General features: G+C 49.3%; 1 protein-coding gene across 6 annotated transcripts in view; it reads right to left on the reverse strand.

Moving 5' to 3' along the window:
• The window catches only part of CRACR2A (calcium release activated channel regulator 2A), a 133,561-nt gene that overhangs the window by 45,740 nt on the left and 66,593 nt on the right, over positions 1-21,228 (reverse strand). For all 6 annotated transcript variants that reach the window (XR_012493823.1, XM_019756945.2, XM_074325250.1 and 3 more), the window contains 3 exons: positions 20,934-21,117; positions 17,202-17,348; positions 2,961-3,051 (listed from right to left, as the gene is read on the reverse strand). Coding sequence is in view for 5 of the 6 variants with exons in the window: in XM_019756945.2 (XP_019612504.2) it covers positions 2,961-3,051; positions 17,202-17,348; positions 20,934-21,117 (422 nt within the window). In the remaining variant the exon portion in view is untranslated. The remainder of the gene's footprint in view (positions 1-2,960; positions 3,052-17,201; positions 17,349-20,933; positions 21,118-21,228) is intronic.

The following is a 21,228-nucleotide window of genomic DNA, read 5'->3' on the forward strand; positions in this document are numbered from 1 at the left end:
CATTGGACACTGTCATCTGATCCCTTCACCGGCCCTCGCTCTGGAAAAACAGGGCATCACCTCTTGCGGGTCTGGGTCCTCACTGTTTCCCCACCACGACTGAGGTTTCCCAGGCCCCAGACCTGGGCTTCCCACTCAGGGACGTGGAGGCACTGATGATGCAGGAGTGAAGGGACCTGGTTGTGGGACAAAGAGGAAAGTGTGTGGGTTGTCAGGACGCCTGGCACCCTCAACAGAGCCTGGCATGCTGCCGGGTCCTGAACTGGGCATCGGTTGGCTTGGGTTCCAGCTCTGACCTTGCCCACTCACCTGCTGCATTCTTCTAGATCACGGTGCCTTTGTTCACAGAATAGAAACAAAAATACCCATGCTACCTACAGCTCTCCACTGCCTGAAGGCAGAACAGAGGTGCAAACCGTGTAGGAAGAGAAGAAACCATTATAACCTCCATGTAACTCACTACAGGAGCGCCCCCGGGTTTCCCGTGACATGGACCGACTCCTTCCCAATGAGGACAGCCCTGGGAGACTGCCCAGAGGGGCAGCCCTGCCCTGGCTGGGAGGCTGGGCAGGCTGGGGCAGCAGCAGAGTGGGGAGGCACGGCCGCCCTCAGGGCAGAGGCCTTTGCAAGGCTCAGGGTACTTCCTGGCCTCATCACCTGTGATGTCACCTGGTTCCTCTGCACATTTCCGGCAGGTAACTGCAGCTCAGGGCCTGTGGTTGTCCTCATCTGAACCACAAGCTATGGCAGAGGCAGCCTTGATGAGGCAGTTTCTCCTCCCAACCTTTGGTTACAGGAAACCTGCTTCACTGGGCTTGTCTGCCGCTCACAGAGCAGGCACCCGGTGGACACTGCCGGGGACGTGAGCAGCTACAGAATCCCCACACAGATGCTGCCACCCTCAAGACGGGCCTGTGCCATGTCACCCCCTCCCCTGTCTGCACAGAGCTTTCAGGGGTCTATTATCCTGGAGTCATATTTCCCTCATGGTCAAACTAACTGCTAAACACAGAGCCAGAATCCAAACCCTGGCCACAGGCTCCAGCCTTTTCCACTCTGTCATAAACTGTAACACCACGGTCCTCACGCTGTGGCCAGGCCAAAGCCTGTTACCCAAAGGCTTAGCAGCATGGCCAATCACACGGCAACCGTTTCCATGTTTATGCAAGCAGCATACATGTAAGCACTGAGCCTGAAAGGCATTTGGTATTGAGAAGGGGGAAGCAGGGAGCGGGGGGGTAGGAGAAAGGGTCCAGCAGCTCGGCCAGGTCGTCTTCTGTGGTCTAACTGGTCCTTGACTTTTCCCTCTGACCTCTTCCCACTTCCAATCCCCAGGCCTTGGCCCACCTTTTGCTTCTGGAAGCATGCCCCTTTCTTTGGCCAGGACCTTTGACCTGCAGTCATGGGCCAGGCAGAGGGGGCCCCAGAGCTCAGCCTCTCTATGCAGGTCATCTGGGGTAAAGGAAGCGGCTCTCCCACTGCAGGGGAAATGCTGCTGTTCTCAAAAGGCTATTTTAGTGTCTGCTAGAAGAAGAATGTGTGAGTTCTGTCTGCCATATACTCATTCACGATGCTGAAGGTCAGGGAGCAGCCAGAATATTGCAAAGCTCTAAAAAAGAACAGGGGGGTGGGGGTGGGGGAGGTCTGGAAATTCTGACAAGTCTCCAAAGGGCTCTAGGTGAAGAACAGCAACGGCTTTTTCTGGAAATCATCCAGACTCCCTCTCAGTTTGAATGGCATCTGTGATAATAAATGGAGCTGTACTGTGAATAATTAAAGCGGCCTACAATTAAAAATTGGTTCAAAACACCTGCATTAAGGAGGGAAGTGGTTGTGACAGCAGCCCAGGCTCAGTGCTGGTCTCTATGTTGTGGCCCCCAAAATCTATATGCTGAAACCTAACCCCTGGGTGACGATATGAGGTGATTAATGCCCTCATAAAAGCGACCCCGGAGAGCGTGCTTCCCTCCTCCAGCACGTGAGGATACAGAGAGTCAGCAGTCGGCAGCCGGAACATGGCCCTCACCAGAACGGCACCCTCATCTCAGACTTCCAGCCTCCAGAATGGTCCAAAGTAAATGTCTGCTGTTTCTAAGCTACCCAGCTTGTGGTATTTTTGTAATAGCAGCCCAAACTGACAAGACAGGAGGCCAAAGTCCTTCTGCTGAGAACCCACCAAGGAGACAATCCAAAAATGGATAACAGAGAGTTTCTTGTAGCTTTGTTTTATGAGTGTGTTCCAAAAGGACCCTGCTCAGAAAAGGAGAAGATTTCGCCAGTTCTGACTTCCCAAGACAAACAGCAGGGCTTGGTAGGAGGCTAAGTACCAGACAAGGAACAGGAGATATAAATTGAAATTTTCTCCCATGCTCTCGGAGGATGGTGGGATTTGATTTGTTTTGGGTACTAAATTTCCTAGGTGTCTAGGAGAAAAAACGGGATGTACAGCCTCTAATGATGGTCCCCTGGGGGAGCTACTGGGCATCGAGAGGCATGGGCTGGTGTATTTGGGTGGGCCTGCCATTTAGGTCTGGGGACCAGCCAATGTCAGACCCAGTCTTCAGGATGCGTTCACTGGTAAAGCACGCACCTTCGTCCTTTTGTTCATTTATTCGTTCACTTGTTCATTTATTCATTGATTCAACTATTGAACACCTACTATGTCTCAGGCATGGTCAAGGTGCTGAAGACACAATAGTAAGTAAAAGACAAAGATCGCTGCTCTTGTGGAGCTTACAGGTTAGGAGGAGGAGACAGACCACAATCAATAAAAATAAACAAGGACAGTACATGCCATGGTTGACGGTGACTAGTGCCTTGAAATGAATAAATAAAGCAGAGAAAGAAGGAGTCAACAGTACCATGGGTGAGGCACTGCAATCTTAAATTGGGGGAGGTAGTCAGAGTCTGTGAGATTTCATCCCGGCCCACAGAGCCTTGCCTCAGGACGGGACTCTCACCTTTAGCAGAAACTGCTCCTTCTCACTTTTGATTTGCTGTTCCATCTCCTCATAGAGATGCTGGATTTCTTCATCATAAGCAGCAATTTTCCTGCAGAGAGGGCAAAAGGAGAGTCTGCTGAGGTCTGCACTGAATTCCGTTATCCCACAGAAGCACGTCCTGGAGGTGGGCACCAGAACCCCACCTGGAGCTGTGGGTGGTAGGGTGACATGGTGATGGTCAGGTCAGCCAAGGCTGCAGGACCAGTTCCTCAGGATTAGCTGACCGCAGAGGCCAGTGGGACTTCTCCTCCTATCTCCTGGCCATCACTGCCCAGTGACCCACTCCCGGAAGCCTCTCTGGCGCCATCTTCCTTTACTCCGCTTTATGTCAACACCAAGCCCCTGGCCTCTGCTGTACTCACCTTCCCTTCTGCCCACTGGAGGGGAGGTGACCCTTATGCTTGTAGGCAGCATAAAGTTGCGAGGGCTTCTTTTCTATTTGGCTTCTTGGTTTGTCTTGTTTCCACCCTGGATGTGTCTTCTCTACCTGGCCATAGCAGCACTGTCTGAATTGCACTGTCACAGGGCCCCCTCTTAAAACTGTGTGCTTAAGTTTGTGTGATCCACATCTCATAAGGTCTCACACAATTACATGATAATGACAACCACCACCATCACACCCCCTGCAAAGGAAGGGGCCACACCTGTCCGGGTGCTCATGCCCTCTAGGAATGGGGCCACAGGCAGACAGTATGAGAAGGGCAAGGTTGGTTAAAGGCTGGTGTGATGATGAGATGGCCACACCCCCACCCTCAGCATCGTCTCCCGATGTGGAAGAGCCTCACAGGACGGGAAGGAAGTTCCTGGGCTCTGGGCTCCTACACCAAGAAGACAGTGGCTGTGGGGACAAGGTTGGTAGGTCACCCTGGGGTGGTTCCTTCCTCTTTCCCAGTAATAGATCCTCCTTCAAATGCCCCCCCCACCCCCAATTCAAACAGGAAGGATGAGGCATTAGTATTTGACCCGGGCCGGGAAGTCACCACACTAACACACTAACATTCCCGGGGACTGCCTTTTTATGCCTTTTCTCTGACTTGCAGGAAAGACCCTCTTCCTCACTCTCTACCCTCTTCCTCTCCTGTTAAGGGGACTCCAGGCTCCAGTGAACAGGCTGATGTCACAGCTTTCAAGGTCTGTTCTGAGCACGTAACACACATGTATCCTGCAAATTTTGGCACTTGCATTTCTAAACTCAAATGATGGCAAGCCCCTTCTGCCCTTTACTCAAGTAAGGAGACTTAAATAATTGAGGAAATGGCCCTGGCTCTCAGTTCTAAGAGGTACTGAGGAGATTTCTGAAGAAAACATCAAGGATGGGAATGTATTTATTTCCCTGAGCCTTTCAACATTTTAACCCCTACCTCCCTGTGTCCCTATGTCCACTTGGGACTCTAATCCAGTGCCAGCTGTCCCTGCTGCCCGAAGCTGTACCACAGCCCACTCTCCGCACCTACCTCACTTGCTCCCTGTGGGGGAACATGTACACCACACGCACAGACAGAGCAATGACTGGCATCCTTCCAACTCTACAGAAACCACAAATCTGACCCAGACACAGGACTGGTGTGAGTCTCCACGGTCAAGGTCACTCATATCAGAGCACCAGCCTCTGAGCTCCCTTTCTTAGCTGTAGCCCCAGAACCAGAAACCTGACTTGGAGTGAGCACAGCAATGGCTCCAGCATGTGCTCGGCAAAAGGGGACAGTTCTCCAAGGCTTCCATGGTCTGGAGCCCTGGGTTTATCACTGTGTTACATCCCGGGCGTAACAAAGGTCTTTTGGGTAAGAGTAAGAAATCTGCTCTCGGAAATGACAGATGGTTCGGAATGTTCCTTTTGTTCTTAGCTAAGCCATAACAATTACAAGAAAATCTTGGAGAGAAATAAGGAGCAAAGGCACCTGCTGTTAAATAGGGACACCTCAGAGATAGAAATGGATACAGTTTGAAAGAACTTTCAGAAAGATGGTCTTCCCTTGAACCCTGGAACTAGCTTTCTGTGCTCGAAGAAATTCAGATGCTAAATGGTAAATGGTGTCAAGAAAAACTTTAGATAGTGATTGCAACTATATAAATACTGGAGAACCAATAAAGTGAGATGAAAGCAACTTAAAAATTCATGTGGCTCTGTAAAAGGAAACTAATTACAGTCATTCATATAAGCTGTTCACCATTTATGCCTAAAAACTATGCAGGGCATTAATTCTATACTATCATTAAATGTGTTCCATTAACTTTGCTCTAAGTTTTACTTGATTAAATTAATAAACTCTATGTATTTCGTGCTCACATGTCAGTTTGCTAGCCATGAAGTAATTTTGCAAGCTGCTAGAACAAGAAATGGAGGGAAGGCAGACATAGCCTCTGCAAGTTGTGCACTTCCAGCCTCGCTTGCAAAGGCTGGGTCCGCTGCAAAGAAGCACAGGGTGTCCAGCTGGGCATCAGTGATCGTGGGCCCAACCAGACTCATACATGGAACCCAGCCCTGGAAATGGGCTGGAACAAAGCTGGTCTCCTGGGAGGCTGCCCACGCCTGAGTGACTTCAGAGGATGAGACCGACTCATGACCAGCCTGGATCAGACACACGAGCCCCAGGAATGGGGAACATTAAGGTGCCTTTCATGCCATTCACATCACTAAAACCAGCTCAGGAGTCAGAGCCCTGAGTTGGGATCCCAGAACCAGTTCATTTCCTCCCTGTGACCTTGGGCAAGGGCTGTGACTTTAGATCCTGACATTGTCATGATGAATGACAAAGAAGACAGCGGGTGTGGAAAGCATTTGGAACTCCACAGCCCTAAATAAATGTAGGGATTATTTATTACGGTAGTTATTATGATGGGCTTCGGAAGGCAGGGGAAGCAGGTTCCCCTTCAAGGATAAAAGAGCTGCTGGGTTTGGAAAGGGTCACAGACAATCAGGAAGATGAAGAATAGAAAGCTTAGTCAATAAAAATTGCTGTCAGACCAATCGGGTAGAGACAAGGCTGTGAGAGCAGGAGCTGCAGAGCCCAAAGCCTGCATCTGCAGGGAGCTCTGCAGTGGCTGTGAGAGCAAAGATGGTGAGAGACACTATGAAAAGATCTGCACACATCGTGTGTGTAATTCCAGCCAGGCACACCACATCCTGCCATCAAAGGAAACAAGCAACCAATTATGCCTGCTTAGTATATACATTTTTGTTGCCACAATTCCTAAAACCACTCTTATTGCCTCACGTACACAAACACAGATGTTGAGTCGTCGCCATGAAGGTTTCCCCATTTATTCCAACCCTCTCTTACCCTCCTTCTCTGGACTCTTAGGACACCATGTCTTTATCTGACATTTAATTTTAAAGTCCTGAACAACTGTTTCATTTGGGTTTATGCTGTCTCAACTAGGTTCTAAACAGTCAGATATTTATATCACCCACAGGACCTGGACTCAAAATGTTAATGCTAAAAATCTGTAAGAAATCAATTTAAGACTTTGGACACAAAACTCAGAAGCCCAAGGAACACAGTGGGGGAACACCAGATCCCACGGGAATTGAAGAATTTCAGTTTGTCTGCTTCAACCACCTATTTTTCCAATGGTAAAATCCTTGCCACAATATCCCTACCATGTATTAAAACAAACTAGGCTAGAACGCGTCCAGTGATAGAAAATTTGCCGGATCTCTAAGCAGCTCTTTCATCTTAGAATATCCTGGCTCACAGAAATATGTCTTTCTATGACCTTGTCCCCGCTCTGCATAAAAACCTTTCATATATTTGAAACAGCACTAAGACTTGAAGGAGTAGGCTTGCGTTCAAGCCAGGCCTCTCCGCTTCCTCTAACCATGTCTCACACGGAGTTTTGTTTTGTTGTTTTGTTTTGCTTTTGTAAGTCCATTGTTTTACTCCTCGCTGAATGGGCTCTAATTTAGCTTTCTCAAGCCATGGAGCCTCAAAGTGAATACCCTGTGTATGAAGTCAGATCAGTATAGGTTACAGCTGGAATATTACCTCTCTTGTTCTAGGTGCTGCATATTTATTCATGCAGCCTAAGATCACATAATTTTTCTTGACAGCTACATCACAGTTGATGAATGTTGAACCCATTTGTCAACTAAAAGCTCTAAACTTTATGGCTGTGTGATTGTTTTTGTTTTAAAGATGATGCTACTGAATCACATGTCTCCCACTTTTTGCTTCTGCCATTGGGTTTTTAGATTTGGGTAAGATTTCAAATGTAATTCTGTTAGATTTCATGTTTGTTAGATTCGGTTCATCTTTCTAGCCTGTCACTATCTTAATGGATCCCAACTGGTTGTTCAGTGTACTCAATGACCTTCCAAGTTTTGTTGGTATTTTCAATTTTCAATCGTAATGTAAGCTACATAATCTCTAATGTTGGATTTGATTACTTCTTTTATGAGAGTTATTTAGAAGAGTGTGTTTTTTAAAATAAACAAACTATTAGTTTCCAGTTTTATTATATTATAATAAGAGAATATTTACATTTTGGAATCTATTAACCTTTCCTCTGTAGCCCAAAACACTATCAATTTTTATATAAGTTCTATGAGAAGAATGTGTATTTTACTGTAGGGCACACAACTCTACATTTGTCTCTTAAATTAAGCCTGCTGGTTGATGGCTTCAAATACTATATATATATTTAATGTACTTTTCCCCTGATTAATGTGTCAAATTGGAGATAGGTTTGTTAAAGTCTTCTAAAATTCTTCTAAAGTATTGTTTTTATCAAATTTTCTTTGTTTTTATAAAAGTTTCTGCCTTATGGATTAGGTTGGTGCAAAAGAAACTGTGGTTTAAAAAGTTAAAAATAATTGCAAAAACTGCAATTACTTTTGCACCAACCTAATGTTTTGCTGCTATGTTGTTCGGTGCATAAAGGCTTATGTCTGTTGTATCCTTTTTATGGGTGGAACTCTATACTACAAAATATTCCCCCTTATCTCTCTTATTCATGTCACTGGTAAAAAATGTTGAACCACGCAAGGACTGCCATCTGTAATAGAGCTCTCTGAGCTATTAATATTAATTAATAACATGTGGGCATAAATATTAAACCTGCCTTCTATTAGTCATTCTCAAACACTCCCCTCCACACACACTTTCAGGGCAGCATTCAATGATTTCATTCTCTGCTGTCTGTGTCTAGTTATTTTGAGCTACATGGGGAGGAGGAGACAGAGAAGAGATAGATGAACGAAAAGGGAAGGAAAGAGACATAAGTTCTCAGGTGGACAGAGGGACAAATGTGTGAAGGAGCCAGCCAGAGTAAATAATAGTCATGCGCACTAGTATTGATTCTCTGCTTTCTACTTTACTCTGATGGCTGGATGGCTCCTTTAGCAGATGTCAGGGCAGTCTAGGTCACAACACCCCTGCTGACATCCATGACCACTCAGAGTTCATCAGACCCAGAGCTAGAAGGCCTCAGTTCAAATGCTCGTTCTGATATTTACAAGCTTTTTGTCCTTGGACAAGTCAGATTACCTCAGTGAGCCTGAAGTTTTCTGTATCTGGAAAATCAGATGGCATTATGTACTTAGAAAAGGGTTGTGAGGATTAAAGAAGAATATGCATTTGGAAGTGTCTTCCACAATAGGTAGCAGATAGACTGCATTTAATAAATTCTAATTAAATGAATTCTCTGATTCTGCAGAGACCTGCAGACATCATTTTGTGAGTTGCTACTCTACAATTCCTTCAGATTTTAGCCGAGAGGCAAGTAGAAGCTGAAGGGGAATCATGCAGCAGCTTGGTGTATGTGGTATGAAGACCTGTTCAGGAATGGCGATGCGTTAGGAAACAGAAGACACGGGGAAGGACCTAAGCTGGGGTGGCTCAGCAGAGAAGAGTAAATGTGGAAAGAGAGATCCATAATATCACCACCAACATTAAAAAGTACTGATTAAGACCTTCGTACGGCAACAATCTGGGTAAAATAATTCAGCCTTATGGAAGAGTCTCTGCACACCAGGAATTTAGCATCTGAAAACACCAAGTGCAATGCTAAGGCAGCACAGAGGAAAGGAACAGGCAGTAGCCTCACACCATGAAGTGATCTCACCCCCCAGGGCCTTGCTGGGTTCCAGCTGGTAGTAATGCTGTGACTGCAGAACCCTGACTGGACGGAAAGTGGAGGGAGCTGCCTGCTTGGGTCCTGGGCAGGATGGTGGGGTTGTCAGGGGAAACGTTACGAAAGGCTGAGTCCAGGAAAGGGAGATTTTCAGCTGTGAGAGGAAGGAGTAACAATTGTGTCCTGAGGATGCCATATGGGCAGTGATGCATCTGAAAGAATGAGTCCTACTAAAAGCCAGCATGCAAAGCACAGGTCCAACTTAGAGGATGAAATGCCACTGAGAGTGGCAGACACCCCCTCTCTAAATGAGGAGCATAAGTGTCTGTGTGTGCACGTGAGTGCATGCATGTGTAGGGAAGAGAGTAGGGGTGGGGAAATAGGGATTCTCATGAAATACAAGGCTTAGGTTCTGAGAGGCCTTCACAGATAATTTACAGGGAACTGGAAAGTGAGATGTAGTTAGCAATAATTAGCCCTGCCAGCCTCCCACGGGGACTGTGAAAATTAATTAACCTTCACAAAGTGCTTTGCACACTGAGAGTTAAGGTACCACACTAGAGTAAAGCATTAATACTCAATACCACTCAGGTTCCCGCTAATGACACATAGGCCAAGACCTTCCGGCTCTAGAATATTGCTTGGTCAAAATATGTTTTTCCCGTTTCCTCTCTGCTTTGTCTTTACTTCGGAACAAAATCTGGTCAGATTTTGGAGGGTTTCAGAAAGTCATCTGGTCCACTTCCTGTATTCTAGGCAGGGGTGTGCTGAAATCATCCCAGGAAGAAAGTACTTTCTCCCTTCCCTAAATTAAGGTATAGTCTTGACCTTGGATGGAACAAAAGACATTTCTCTATGTTTTACATTAATTTCACAAACTTGAACTCAAGGAAGACCTTCAAAACCGGCCACTGGCCTTGGAGAGCAGTCATTCTGATCTCATGTGTTTCTGTGTGGGCGGGAAGTGATCTGATCAACATCTGCTGATTTGCAAAGTCTGGTGAAAGGCAGATGCAAAGGAGAAAGAATCCCCCTTCCCCATCACAGACGATGAGCAGAAAAAGCTCATGTATTCCCATGTTCTTTGTTTTGCATGTGAAGAAAATGAGGGTTTGTCAAAGCAGTGAAGCTACCAGCCTGTGGTCACCCAGATTCCCTGGCAGGGGACGGGGGAAGGATCTCATTCCCGGTCCTATGTCCCATCCACAACAGCACACTGGTGTTCCAAGCGTCCTAAGTTTAAAAACTGACAACTCCATATGTTAGTGTTTAGGATTGTCAGCGATCCAAATTCCATCTGGAGTCTGTCAATTGTGGCGAGAGCAGAAACTGGAGCAAGGAATGGGCTCACTGACTGCACTACAGCGCTGGGCAGGGCCCAGGTCACGGCAGCGGCCTGACTCCCTTCCCTTTGTCTCCCCCACCCCTGCCCCACATGCACTGATCAGAGTGAACACTCTGGATTGGAACAGTCTCAATGAGTCTGCTATTTGTCAGAGAAGAAATGGAAGCACGTTCGGCCTCAGCCAGCTTTGTGGTTGAGGTGAGAATGGTATGGAAGAGATTCAGACTCACCACTGCCCCCGGCCATCTTCTCTCTGAAGCTGCAGTCTCTGGACAGCAAGGAGAAACTTACAAGAAAAATCTTATTTCGGGTTTTCTTGTCCCCCTGAACTCAGTCTCTCTTGGACTCCAATTGTGTGTCTCTCTCTCTGCCTCTGTCTCTCTCTCTGCCTCTGTCTCTCCCTCTGCCTCTGTCTCTCTCTCTGCCTCTGTCTCTCTCTCTCTCTCTGCCTCTATCTCCCTCTCTGCCTCTGTGACTCACGCGCATGCACACATGATTCAAGTGGAGCTTAATGAAAGGAAAACAAGCGTTTGTAGAAAATTCTGCAAAGGCTGTGAAGTCGCCAATTGAATTTTCAAGATGGATGGTTTCTCCCTAATTAGATACTGCTGTCTTGTATAAACCAACTTTGCAGCTTTATCCCATCCCATAAAGCAAACCATTTTTCATTAGTCAGGTTTACAAATGATGCCCATGGAGCATGCAGAGCACAAACAGTCTTCACCTTTCCAATTGCTCTCAGGGCGATGGTAACCAGCGTGCTGCTGCCTCACATAGTAACACACCAATGAAACACAGGTGCCCGGCTACGCCACAGCCTCATCACCTCTAGCCCTCATCGAGAACTTCTTAGCCTTAGCCTCTGAGCAGGAGTACAGTTACAGACTGGAAGGGCACTCTGGGTGCACCTATGCAGGCTGATACCTTCTGGATAGACAACTGTGGGGACAGAACCCCAAAAAGCAGTTTCCAGGCTCTCGGCCTCACATAGACAGGTGCCTGGCTCAGGTAGTAAATGGCCATCAACTGTGATTGCATGGCCATCAGCTGTGGCTAGTTGGCCGTCAGCTGTAACCAGTGAGCCATTGGCCACTAATATAACTGCTGTGGCTACACTAGCAGAGAGAAGAGAGAAGAATGGGGGCTAGCAAGAGGATGGCGGTTTGCGGACAGTGTGGATCCAGCCTCCAGTGAGAGTATAGTGCCGCCAGAGAGAATATAGTGGTATGACTCCCCTACCTATGGCTCCGTGGGTGTTCCTTTTTGGCCTCACCACATCCTGCGTTCTTGTATGGGGAGCGGGACCAGAGACCCCGCAGGCCGCCCTGCACGACAACAACCTAGAGCAGCATCTCTCAAAGTGTGCTCTGTGGTCTGTCTGCACATTCTTGGGCCTCTCCCGAAGACATACTGATTTAGATTCTCTGGGGGAGGGACCTAGGAATCTACCTTTTAATCAAGATTCTCTGCTCATTCTGAAGTAAGCTAGCATTCGAGAACACGCAGCTAAGGCCCTCCCTTCACAGGTGGCACATATGGGCCCCCTGTCATATATATGTTTTATTTGCTTGCACTGCCAAGGAAATGATGACCTCCCCAAAGATTCTCAGGTCCCCAAAGCTCCACATTGCAGAACACAAATTCTCAGGCTTATGTCAGGGTGCCAGGGATCATAGTTGGGCTGGCAGGCTGTAAGACACATTATCTCCTGGCTGGACATGGTCCTAGAGCCCGGGAAATCACTCTGGACGGTGGCTGGGCAGGGTCTACAACGTGAGGGCCCACACGCTCCCAAGAAACTACCTGAGGCCCGACTCAATTGGACAAGGAAAGATTGCACATGAGGAACTGATTCCAATGAGGGCATGCCAAGTTTGTCAAGGCCAAATGTGGTTCACTGGTGATAAGGACTGGCGGCCTGGGGGACCTGCCCCCTGGGGGACCTGCCCAGGCCATGGAGCTGCAGAGGACTGAGCCGGGACAGGCAGAGCGCAACCCGTGGCCCTGTGGCTGGCCTTTGATCTACAAAGCACATTTCCCCCCAGAGCTCAAAGCACGCCCCAGACACAGCCTAATTCATCCTTACCCCCAGCCTGGGGGTTAGATCCTTGTAAAGAACCCAATCAGGTCAACTTATCCAGCAGATTCCAATTCTGGTCAAAACCCGGAATCCCTCAGAATATATTATAAATGCAGACTTCGAGCCCTGATCCCAGACCAAGTGCATTGGGCCCTCCTGGGTGGGGCCTCATCACCTGCCAGTAATTCTGGTGAAAGGTCCAAACCGACTGCTGCCTCCAGACAGCACCGTTCTATATCTGGAGAGCTTAAGCTTTTTTCCAGGAAAATGTCATTAGGGAGGATGCTTTCCATGGCAAAGAAATTCCTAATTCTGATGGCCAGAAGTTCTTCCTAAGTCCAAACTCCATCCCGCACGCTAACTGTAAAGTTCTCTGAGCGTCTGCACAGCAGACACCGAGGAGAGTGACAGTGGTACAGTGACAGTGGTAGAGTGACTCCCACCTCCCGAAGAGAAGTGGCAGCACGATGGGAATATACCTCACTCGGGAAGTTCAGCAGAGGAACTGGGCTTTAGCCCAAGGTTCCTGCATTTGACCATGTCCCCCACCTCACACCACGGGGCTGTGGCTACTTCCCAGTGGACACGCTATAGAAGCAAACACTATATCCAGGATTCTGACTCAAATCTGAGATTTCCTCAACCTCTGTCCCAAAGGACAAGGGGTAGGAGATCAAATGCTCCCAGACTTGTCTCTTCCCTGTTCCCAATATGCATGTTAAAAAGAAAAAAGTGCATGGCAGGGAGGTAAGGAAGGACCAGTTTGTTTCTGACAATGTCCCAGAGGCTGGGTCACCACGAGCCCTCCCCAAGCACTTGATTCAGCTGCGCCCTCCTGCCTTTCAGAACCTGGAGGTGAGCCTGGAGAGGGAAACGGGGTGGGCCTGTTGCGTTTCCTGCAGCACAGCTGTAAACCCTGAGGGGCAGGGTCCAGTCTGGGGACCTGGGGGCAGGACGTCCGGGTCCTGCCTGACCTGGTTGAGGCCAGATTCCGCCCGAGGTCAGTCCCATCTCCTCTGGCCCAGTGGGAGAAAGAAACGAGGTATGTGGTTTGGGAAAGAAGCAAAAGCTGCTGCTGCCAGTGGCAATGCCACCTAGTGTTTCAACAGCACGGGAATTTTCTGGTGAGCCTCATGACAGAGTTTTTCTGTGTATAAGCTCTGGCTCATGGTTGTGATCACAAATTCCCCGAAGATAGGGACTCTCTATTCCCTTTGCTTAACTCAGAGCCTGGCACAGAGTAAGTGCTTGTTAAATGCGAGCTACTAGAAACACGTGGACCGTATCCCCTGGTAGCTGGACCCACAGCGGTAATGACCCGAGCTCTCATCACCATCTCTGGGACAGGAACTCATTTCCCAGAGGGAGTTGAAATGTTATACCCTGTACTGAAAAGCCAGCCGTGGAGGAGCTTGGGGCATGGTGTCAGTTCTCAGGATTCCCCAGCTCCAGCCTGAACCAGACCACTCCCCAGAGTTTCCTTTCTCTTCCTTTACGAATGCCTGGCTATGACCCTCCTACAAACAAGCCCAAACCTCCAAACTCGACTCCTAGGTGATGTCCCAGAATCACCTAACCTCACCCTGAGTCATTTGTAAAGAATTTCATTTACATATTTGATACCCTATTGGGGATTCCAGTTTCCTGTTTGACTTCTCAGGTGTAAGGGCCCTTGTAGGTCATCTGGTCTAGTTGGCCCAGAAACGGGATGTGACCAACTTTTTCTTTTTTTTTTTTTTTTGTCTTGAAGAGAAGAGAATAAGACAGATTCTAATAGAAAATATCAGAGCATGCAATATATAATAACGGTGAGCACCATTTCATGAAAAGTTTCAGTTAAGCACACTTATAAGTGTATGAAAGTTGCAAAGTCAAGTGCATTTATTTCAGTGAGTTACAATCACAAAAAGTTTGAAATACACCAATCCCATTCTCTCTTGTTACCAATAAGGAAACTAATGCACAGAGAGGTAAAGCAAGTTGCCTGAGCACACACAGCTGGTCAGTGTCAATGCCTGGACAGGAACTCAGGTTTGTCCTCTCCTGTTGCAGTGCTCTGCTCACTACAGCCTGCAGTTCTCTGGTTCTGCACCCAGAAAACACCCCTGAAATGGGACTGGCCAGAGAACTGAGTCCCCAATCCCACCAGAGCCCCCCAGCCAGGAGTGCGCCTTCCTCTGCTGACCCCAGGGCAAGTGTAGCCAGCAGGGATATCAACAGGCAACGGTCACAGAGAGCTGGAACCTTTGGCTGAGAGCTAGTCTTGCACATGCGGCCAAGAGTGACCTTGACTTTCATCTCAAGAACTTTCTAAGCAATCACTAAATTAGGGCAAAACTCCGGCAGAGGCCACTTTAAGATGTATGTAAGGGTTAAGAGGCACTGCAGCAAAGCAGGAGCTCTGCACAGAACAGGTCCTACAGGCGAGATTCCAGCAGTGGGTTGGGTCATTGCCTACCCATTTAGATTGTGACCCTCCCCTCTTTAGAAAACAAGAGTACCTTCCACTCTGGGGGGTGCCACCTGACTTTTGCTGGGGTCAGAGGGGAGTGGGGGTGTGCTGAGGGTCAGAAATGAGTCCATCCCCCTCATGTGACAGGTGGAAAACCATGCTCAGAGAGGCCAGAGACTTGAGCTAAGTCACAGAGCTAGCTGGTTGGAGAGCTACGCATGACTCACACCCAGAGCTCCTGACTCAGCCCACCCCACCCACCCCTCCACCTCCCCCCACCCCGACTCCCCTTCTCCAATCCACACATAAAGCACCTGGACATCTTGTTAAATTGCAGATTCAGTAGGGGCGGGGCGAGGCCTGAGATTCTGCATTCCTAAGAAGTTTCCAGGCGATGCTGATGCTGCTGGTCCCTGGACCACACTGAGCAGCGAGGCTCTACACGTGCACCATGCTGTCTGGGAGGGCAAAGCGATCCTGCAATTTCACCTCTGATTGTATCAAGACTGAAACTCTCCACTTCAACCCAGCAAATCCTCTAAGATTGACAAACATTTAGAACAATAATAATTGTTATTATAACATTCGTTGAATACTTATGTGTCTGCCAACACTGTTTCAAATGCTTACATGTATTATCACATTTAATCCTCACGGCTCTATGAGATGGATACTATTATCATCCCAATCTTACAGACAAGGAAGGTGAGACTCAGAGAGGTCAAGAGAGTTGTCCTAAGTCACACAGCTAGTAGGTAATAGGTGGCAGAGCCAACACTCAAATTCGGATCTGTCTGGCTCACGGCTCAATCAGCTAAAGACTATATAGAAGTGTACCCTCAACACCGCCTTTCTCCAAGCCTTGGGGGCCTTGCCCCAAAATGCTCATAACATTCCTCTAACCAAAACGTGTTCCCTCCAGCACTACTTGGCCACAACTTTCTCATAACTCAGGATCCTGAAGATCCTCTTTTCCAGAACTGGGTACACCCAATGGACCTCAACAAGTTATTTTTAGAGTTAATGTGGGGGAGGCACAAATGCAAAGGAACTCGGGGTAATGTGCGGATAGCTGATCTACACAGTAAGACACATGGCGATCGCTTTTTGCTATAAATTGGGGCTTGCGTGCTTCCCTAAGCCCGTGTCCACACAGCCTGTGAACACTGCCCCCAGGAGGCAGCGCTGGGCACGAGGAAGCCTCCGCACGGAGGGGCGGGGCGGCGGAGGGGCGTGGCCTGCGTTGGAACTGTGGGGGATTCCGGTGGCATCTGAGCGCGTCTCCGGTGGGGGCGAGCGTGCACGTGGGGGGTGGGGAAGCAGGGCACGCTTCGGGGCTGGACCCAAACCCCGCCCTGCATTTTGGCTGCACCTTCAGGGTGACGAATTAGTTACCCCGTGTTGCCCAGCGCACGAGCTGGTTGCTGTAATGTAGCTTTGATGTGTAACGTGTGTGGACAAGCACAGCGCCGCCCCGGCCCACGTATTCCCACAGGCAGATGGGCGTCATCAGGCTGCCCCGCGCCGTATCTGTGCCCTCGGGTGCCGGCTGACTCCCGTTCGATTCCTGGGCAACCTAGTCCGGTGTTGCTGTTCGCTTGGCCTGGTCCTGCCTCCTCCGGGCAAAGCAGGACTCCTAGAAATCACTAGTTATCTGGAGAGGTCCTGGGCGCAAAGAGGGCAGAGGAGAGATGTGACCCCCTGATGGGACGGACTGGTCAGGAGGGGGAAACTCAGTGGACTGAGGGCCAGTCCAGGGTTGGGGGCAGGTCCGTTATCCGGGGGTCTTCCTGTCCAGAGGCAGGCAGAGTGTTCACCTCGTCTGGGGTGCCAGGCTATCTCTGTCTGTGAATCCTGGCCCTGCCTGTGTGTTCCGGGGCGTGGTACTTAACCTTTCCCTCAATTTCCTCATCTATAAATGCCGATAATAATAAATAGTCCAAATGAGCTAGTGTTCATAAAGTATTTAGAATAGTGCCTAGCATATGGTGAGGACCTAATACATGTGAGCAAGGGCTTAAACATAGAAAGATAGATAGATAGAGAGAGAGAGAGAGAGAGAGAGAGAGAGATGATAGATTGATGATAGATTGATTGACTGATTGATAGATAGACAGACAGACATAAAGTGGCAGCTATAGGGCTGGCCCCGACTCTGGCAGACAGTGATAAGGAGGTGTCACAAGAAAAAGAGCACTTTGTGTTCCTGTCCTTCGCACATATGTACAGAGAGCAGCTGAGGGTACCCACTTTTTCAGGGCGCACTCCAGTTCGTTCTTCTCCTCGTGGGCTTCTTGGAGCTGCGAGAAGATTCTGGTCAGGAAATCCTCAAAGTTGGACAGTAAGTGCGGTTCGTCCTTCTTCAGCTGCAGCCAGAGCTGCTTGACATCGCTTTCACTGCAGGAGGAAAGGGACATACACATGGGAGTGTGGAAACGAGGCTTTCCCGGAGCGCAGGTTCCCAGATGTGAAACTGACCGCTGGAAACAACGGTGTCACCATTATGACAACGAGAGTAGCTAGCATTTCCCGAATGCTTGCTGTGTGCACATCAGCTCATTTTATCCTCACAGTAACCTACGCGGCTGTGCTGCCGTCACCCATTTACAGATGAGGAAGCAGATGAGGAGAGGTGACGTGAGTGACTCAGGCCACTCAGCTGGTAAGTGATGGGGCCAGGAGGCAACCTCGGGGCTGTCGGCTCCTGTGGGGCCTGCTTCTCTGCCTCGCCTGACCGCTTCTACTGTCCCATCTCTCTGATGGGCTGGGGGTGCTGGGTATGCACAGCCATGTGCTGGGCACACCTCAGATGCCCGGAAGCAGAGAGCAGGATGGGAGTCTGGTGCATGTGAGGACAAATGCTGGAGCTACGAGAGAGTGTGTCACCCTAGGAAGGACAGTCCTCACAGCTGAGAGGTAAAGATGTGCCATCTGATGGATGGCAGAGAGCAACTGTCACTGCGGGGAATGGAAGAGAACATGCAACAACACCCCACTGGGCCTTGGTGGCACCGGGAATGACTGGCAGGTGAAAGAAGGGAAGGAGCAAGTCTGAAAGGTGTGTGTGCACACACGGAAAGACAAACAATGTTAGGAGGGGTGGAGCAGGCAGAGACCAAGACACAGGGGACCCCAGGCACCCTGGGCACATGTGTACACGCACGGCCACAGAGAGACAAAGACACAGGGGACTCCAGGCACCCTGGGCATGTGTGTGCACGCACGGCCACAGAGACACCGAGGCTCATGCTGACAAGCAGGGAGGAATGGGACACACCTTGGACCCTGCTGTCCTCTCTGGAGAAATTCAATGATCTTCAGGCAATGATCTCACTGAGCCAGAGAGCAATCTGATTTACACACCATTGAATTCTAAAACCAGAAACCCTCAGGATAAAGAATGAAATCCTCTGTGTTGGTGTAACCAGCACTATATTTGAGGAACTTTCCTCAGGAGTGATATTTGATAATGCCATGTTAGCAATGAGCCTGGGGCATAGACGGCACTCTCTGAGAAATAAACCTACCTCTGGTTAGTCACCTCCTCATCTGTCTCATCCCTGCCTCCCTCCTTCCCTTGCTCCACCCCATCTAAACACGCACCAGCTCATCTAGACCACCTATCCACCTGGCAGTATGTCTTATCTGTTGAGAACCCAGCACTAAACTGGATGATATGAAGGAAGCTGGGAAACGAGAGGGGGGTCAGGTGTGTCCCCGTTTCCCATAATGAGTTTGTTTCCCCCGCACAGAACTGCTGTGGCTGTCCACTTTGGCATATAGGCCCCATCGAGATGGCACAACAGGTTCAGAGATGAAAGGCGGCAGGGAGATGCCACGATGGCCTCCTGTCACTGTGGCACGTTGCTCCCCTGATGAAGTAAGTGCGTTGTAAAAACCAAGATCCATCTTGCTAGTCTAGGTGTGTCCGTTCGCATCTGCCAAATTCCTAATGTAGCCTGGCAGAGCTGCCCCCCATCAGCTAGTGTCTGGGGGGGTTGCAGACCCACTTGACCTTCTCCAAAGCTCTTTGAACCACTAGTCATGGCCATATAACCTCCCCCCATGTTTCCGGAGAAGGGACATGTCTTTCAATGCTTGATGAAAAATAAGCCAGGCCCATACGCTGCAAAATCACCCAGTCAATCCAACCACCAAAAAGAGTTGGGAGTCCAGATGTCCAGTCTATGCCTGGGGTACTCCTCCTGGAAGGACACGGGTGCAGGGCGAGCGTGGGTCCTGCGAGGCCCATCTGTCCACACCTGTCCTCCAGGACAGCCAAGTCATCACAGCCTCCTCGATCTGCTTCCCCGGGGCCCCACGGTCATGACAGTTCCTCATGCTGGAACTTCACCCACTTCCTTCTTGTTCCACTTCAACGTGGATGGAAATCGCTGTTCACCATCTTCTGCGTATGAAACTTTGTAGACCACTCTTGAAAGCCTCCCCAGAGCCTTCTCTTCTCCAGGATTCCTCAGACTGACTCAGCTCTGCACAGGCCTTTCACGTAGGTCCTCAGAGAAACAGCTGGTGAACTCTCGGGGTTTGACAGCCCTGCCAGGAGGGTGGCCGTCCTGGCCGTGATGGGTGGGCTGAGAGGCGCCTCTCTTTACTCTGGTCCCTTGGCTTGCCCACACCGCCCTCTCTTCCCCCCTCCCACAGGAGGAGGCTTCATAGGGGCACCGGCGGTGGTCTGTGCTCTGGCCTCTTGTCCTGGGAGAGGCTGAGTCAGGTGTCTGCCTAATGAGCTTCTCACGGAGCTGCAGCCCCACCACAGCCATCGGCCCCACTCCAGCTCTGCAGATCTGGCCTGCAGCAGAGCTCCTGCTGCTGCCACTGTCGTTCCACTTCCTGTGCGAAGCCTCCCACAGGGCTCTCTCCTAGGCCTCTGCCTGTCCCTTCCTTGTTTGGCAAAAGCTCTTGCCTGACTTTCTCAACTCTGACACAGTCTGCAAATCATTTGCACAGCCTACATTTGCTGAAAACTTCACAGAGCAGCAGACACTTTCTTCGGCCAGTGGGCTGTGTGCAGGCCCCTTCTTTCTTCTTCCTCTTTGTCACCTTCCAGTACAGTGTCTCCTCTTCCCAAGCTCAGGACACACCAGCTGCAATCCTTAGGCCATTCCCACCCCTCATGACACCCAAGACCTAGAGACCCTGAAATGGGAAAAGGGGACAGGATGCATTCCACGTTTTTCAAGTCCCTGTCTGGTTTCCATTATTTATACCATCACGCTTTTAGTTTAGTTAAATTTAATTTTATTTTACTTTCGTTTCGTTTTAATTTACGTTACTTTTTCTTATTTTATTTTATATCATTTCATTTTGTTTTAAATGTCAGGGCTTAGATCCACACGTCTCTTTATTCCAAAACACATTTTGAAAAAAAGAAAAGAAAATTGGGGTATTGTTTTGTTTGAAGTGCCAACTATCTAAAATTTTCAGATTATTCCAGTAACTGGTAAAAACTGGTGTTTCCTGCCTCAGCTTCCTGATGGGTTTGGTTTAGTTCAGGGATACAACGTATGAACACTTCCACGTAAAGAATCTTTGCCGGGAGCCTGCCACGGGTGGGGTGGCTGGGACGCACTACAACCCCAGAGACCCTGGGTTGGCTCCAAGGGAGGTGGCAATGCTGGCGAGCGGATGGTGAGGCCTTAGGCAAAACTCACCAAAAACCGTCAAGGCCTGGCACAGCTTCGATGTGTGAGCCTCGCTGAGCTGCGGACTGTGCTGACCACATAAGTGACGAGAGTGGGAGACACAGGGAGAGGGTAATGCCCGTGCAGAAACGCATCCAAAGCTGAGACCGCCCAGGACCATGACACGCAGACAAATCATTGCAAAGGACAGGCTGTGTGGGCCAAGACCTGCAGCTGGCAGCTCGGAGCTTGGGGCGTAACACATGCCGATGGCCGAATGGACCAGATAAAGAGGCTGCTGCTGGGCTGGCCTCCACCCCCAATCACTGTGATCACTTACTCTTCTAAAACCTTCTGGGCTCCAAGTCTGTCCATCAGCATCTGGAACTGGGCTTCCTCCTCTTCGTCCATGTCACCCAGATGCTCTTCCCCTCTGGCCTGGTACACCTGCTCTTCCTGGAGCTGGGCCATCTGTTCACCTGCATCTTCTTCACGTGGCTTCTTCTGGCTGAAGAAGAAGTGACCTGGGGATGCATGGCACAAGAATCTCAACTGGGCAATACTCACCCAGGAAGACCTTTGCTTTCTCACTTGCTGTGAATCATTTGGGGTTCATCTGAGAGAAGAAAAGGGGA

Source organism: Rhinolophus sinicus, linkage group LG02 (genome assembly GCF_036562045.2).
Source record: "Rhinolophus sinicus isolate RSC01 linkage group LG02, ASM3656204v1, whole genome shotgun sequence".
NCBI classification, from domain to species: domain Eukaryota; kingdom Metazoa; phylum Chordata; class Mammalia; order Chiroptera; family Rhinolophidae; genus Rhinolophus; species Rhinolophus sinicus.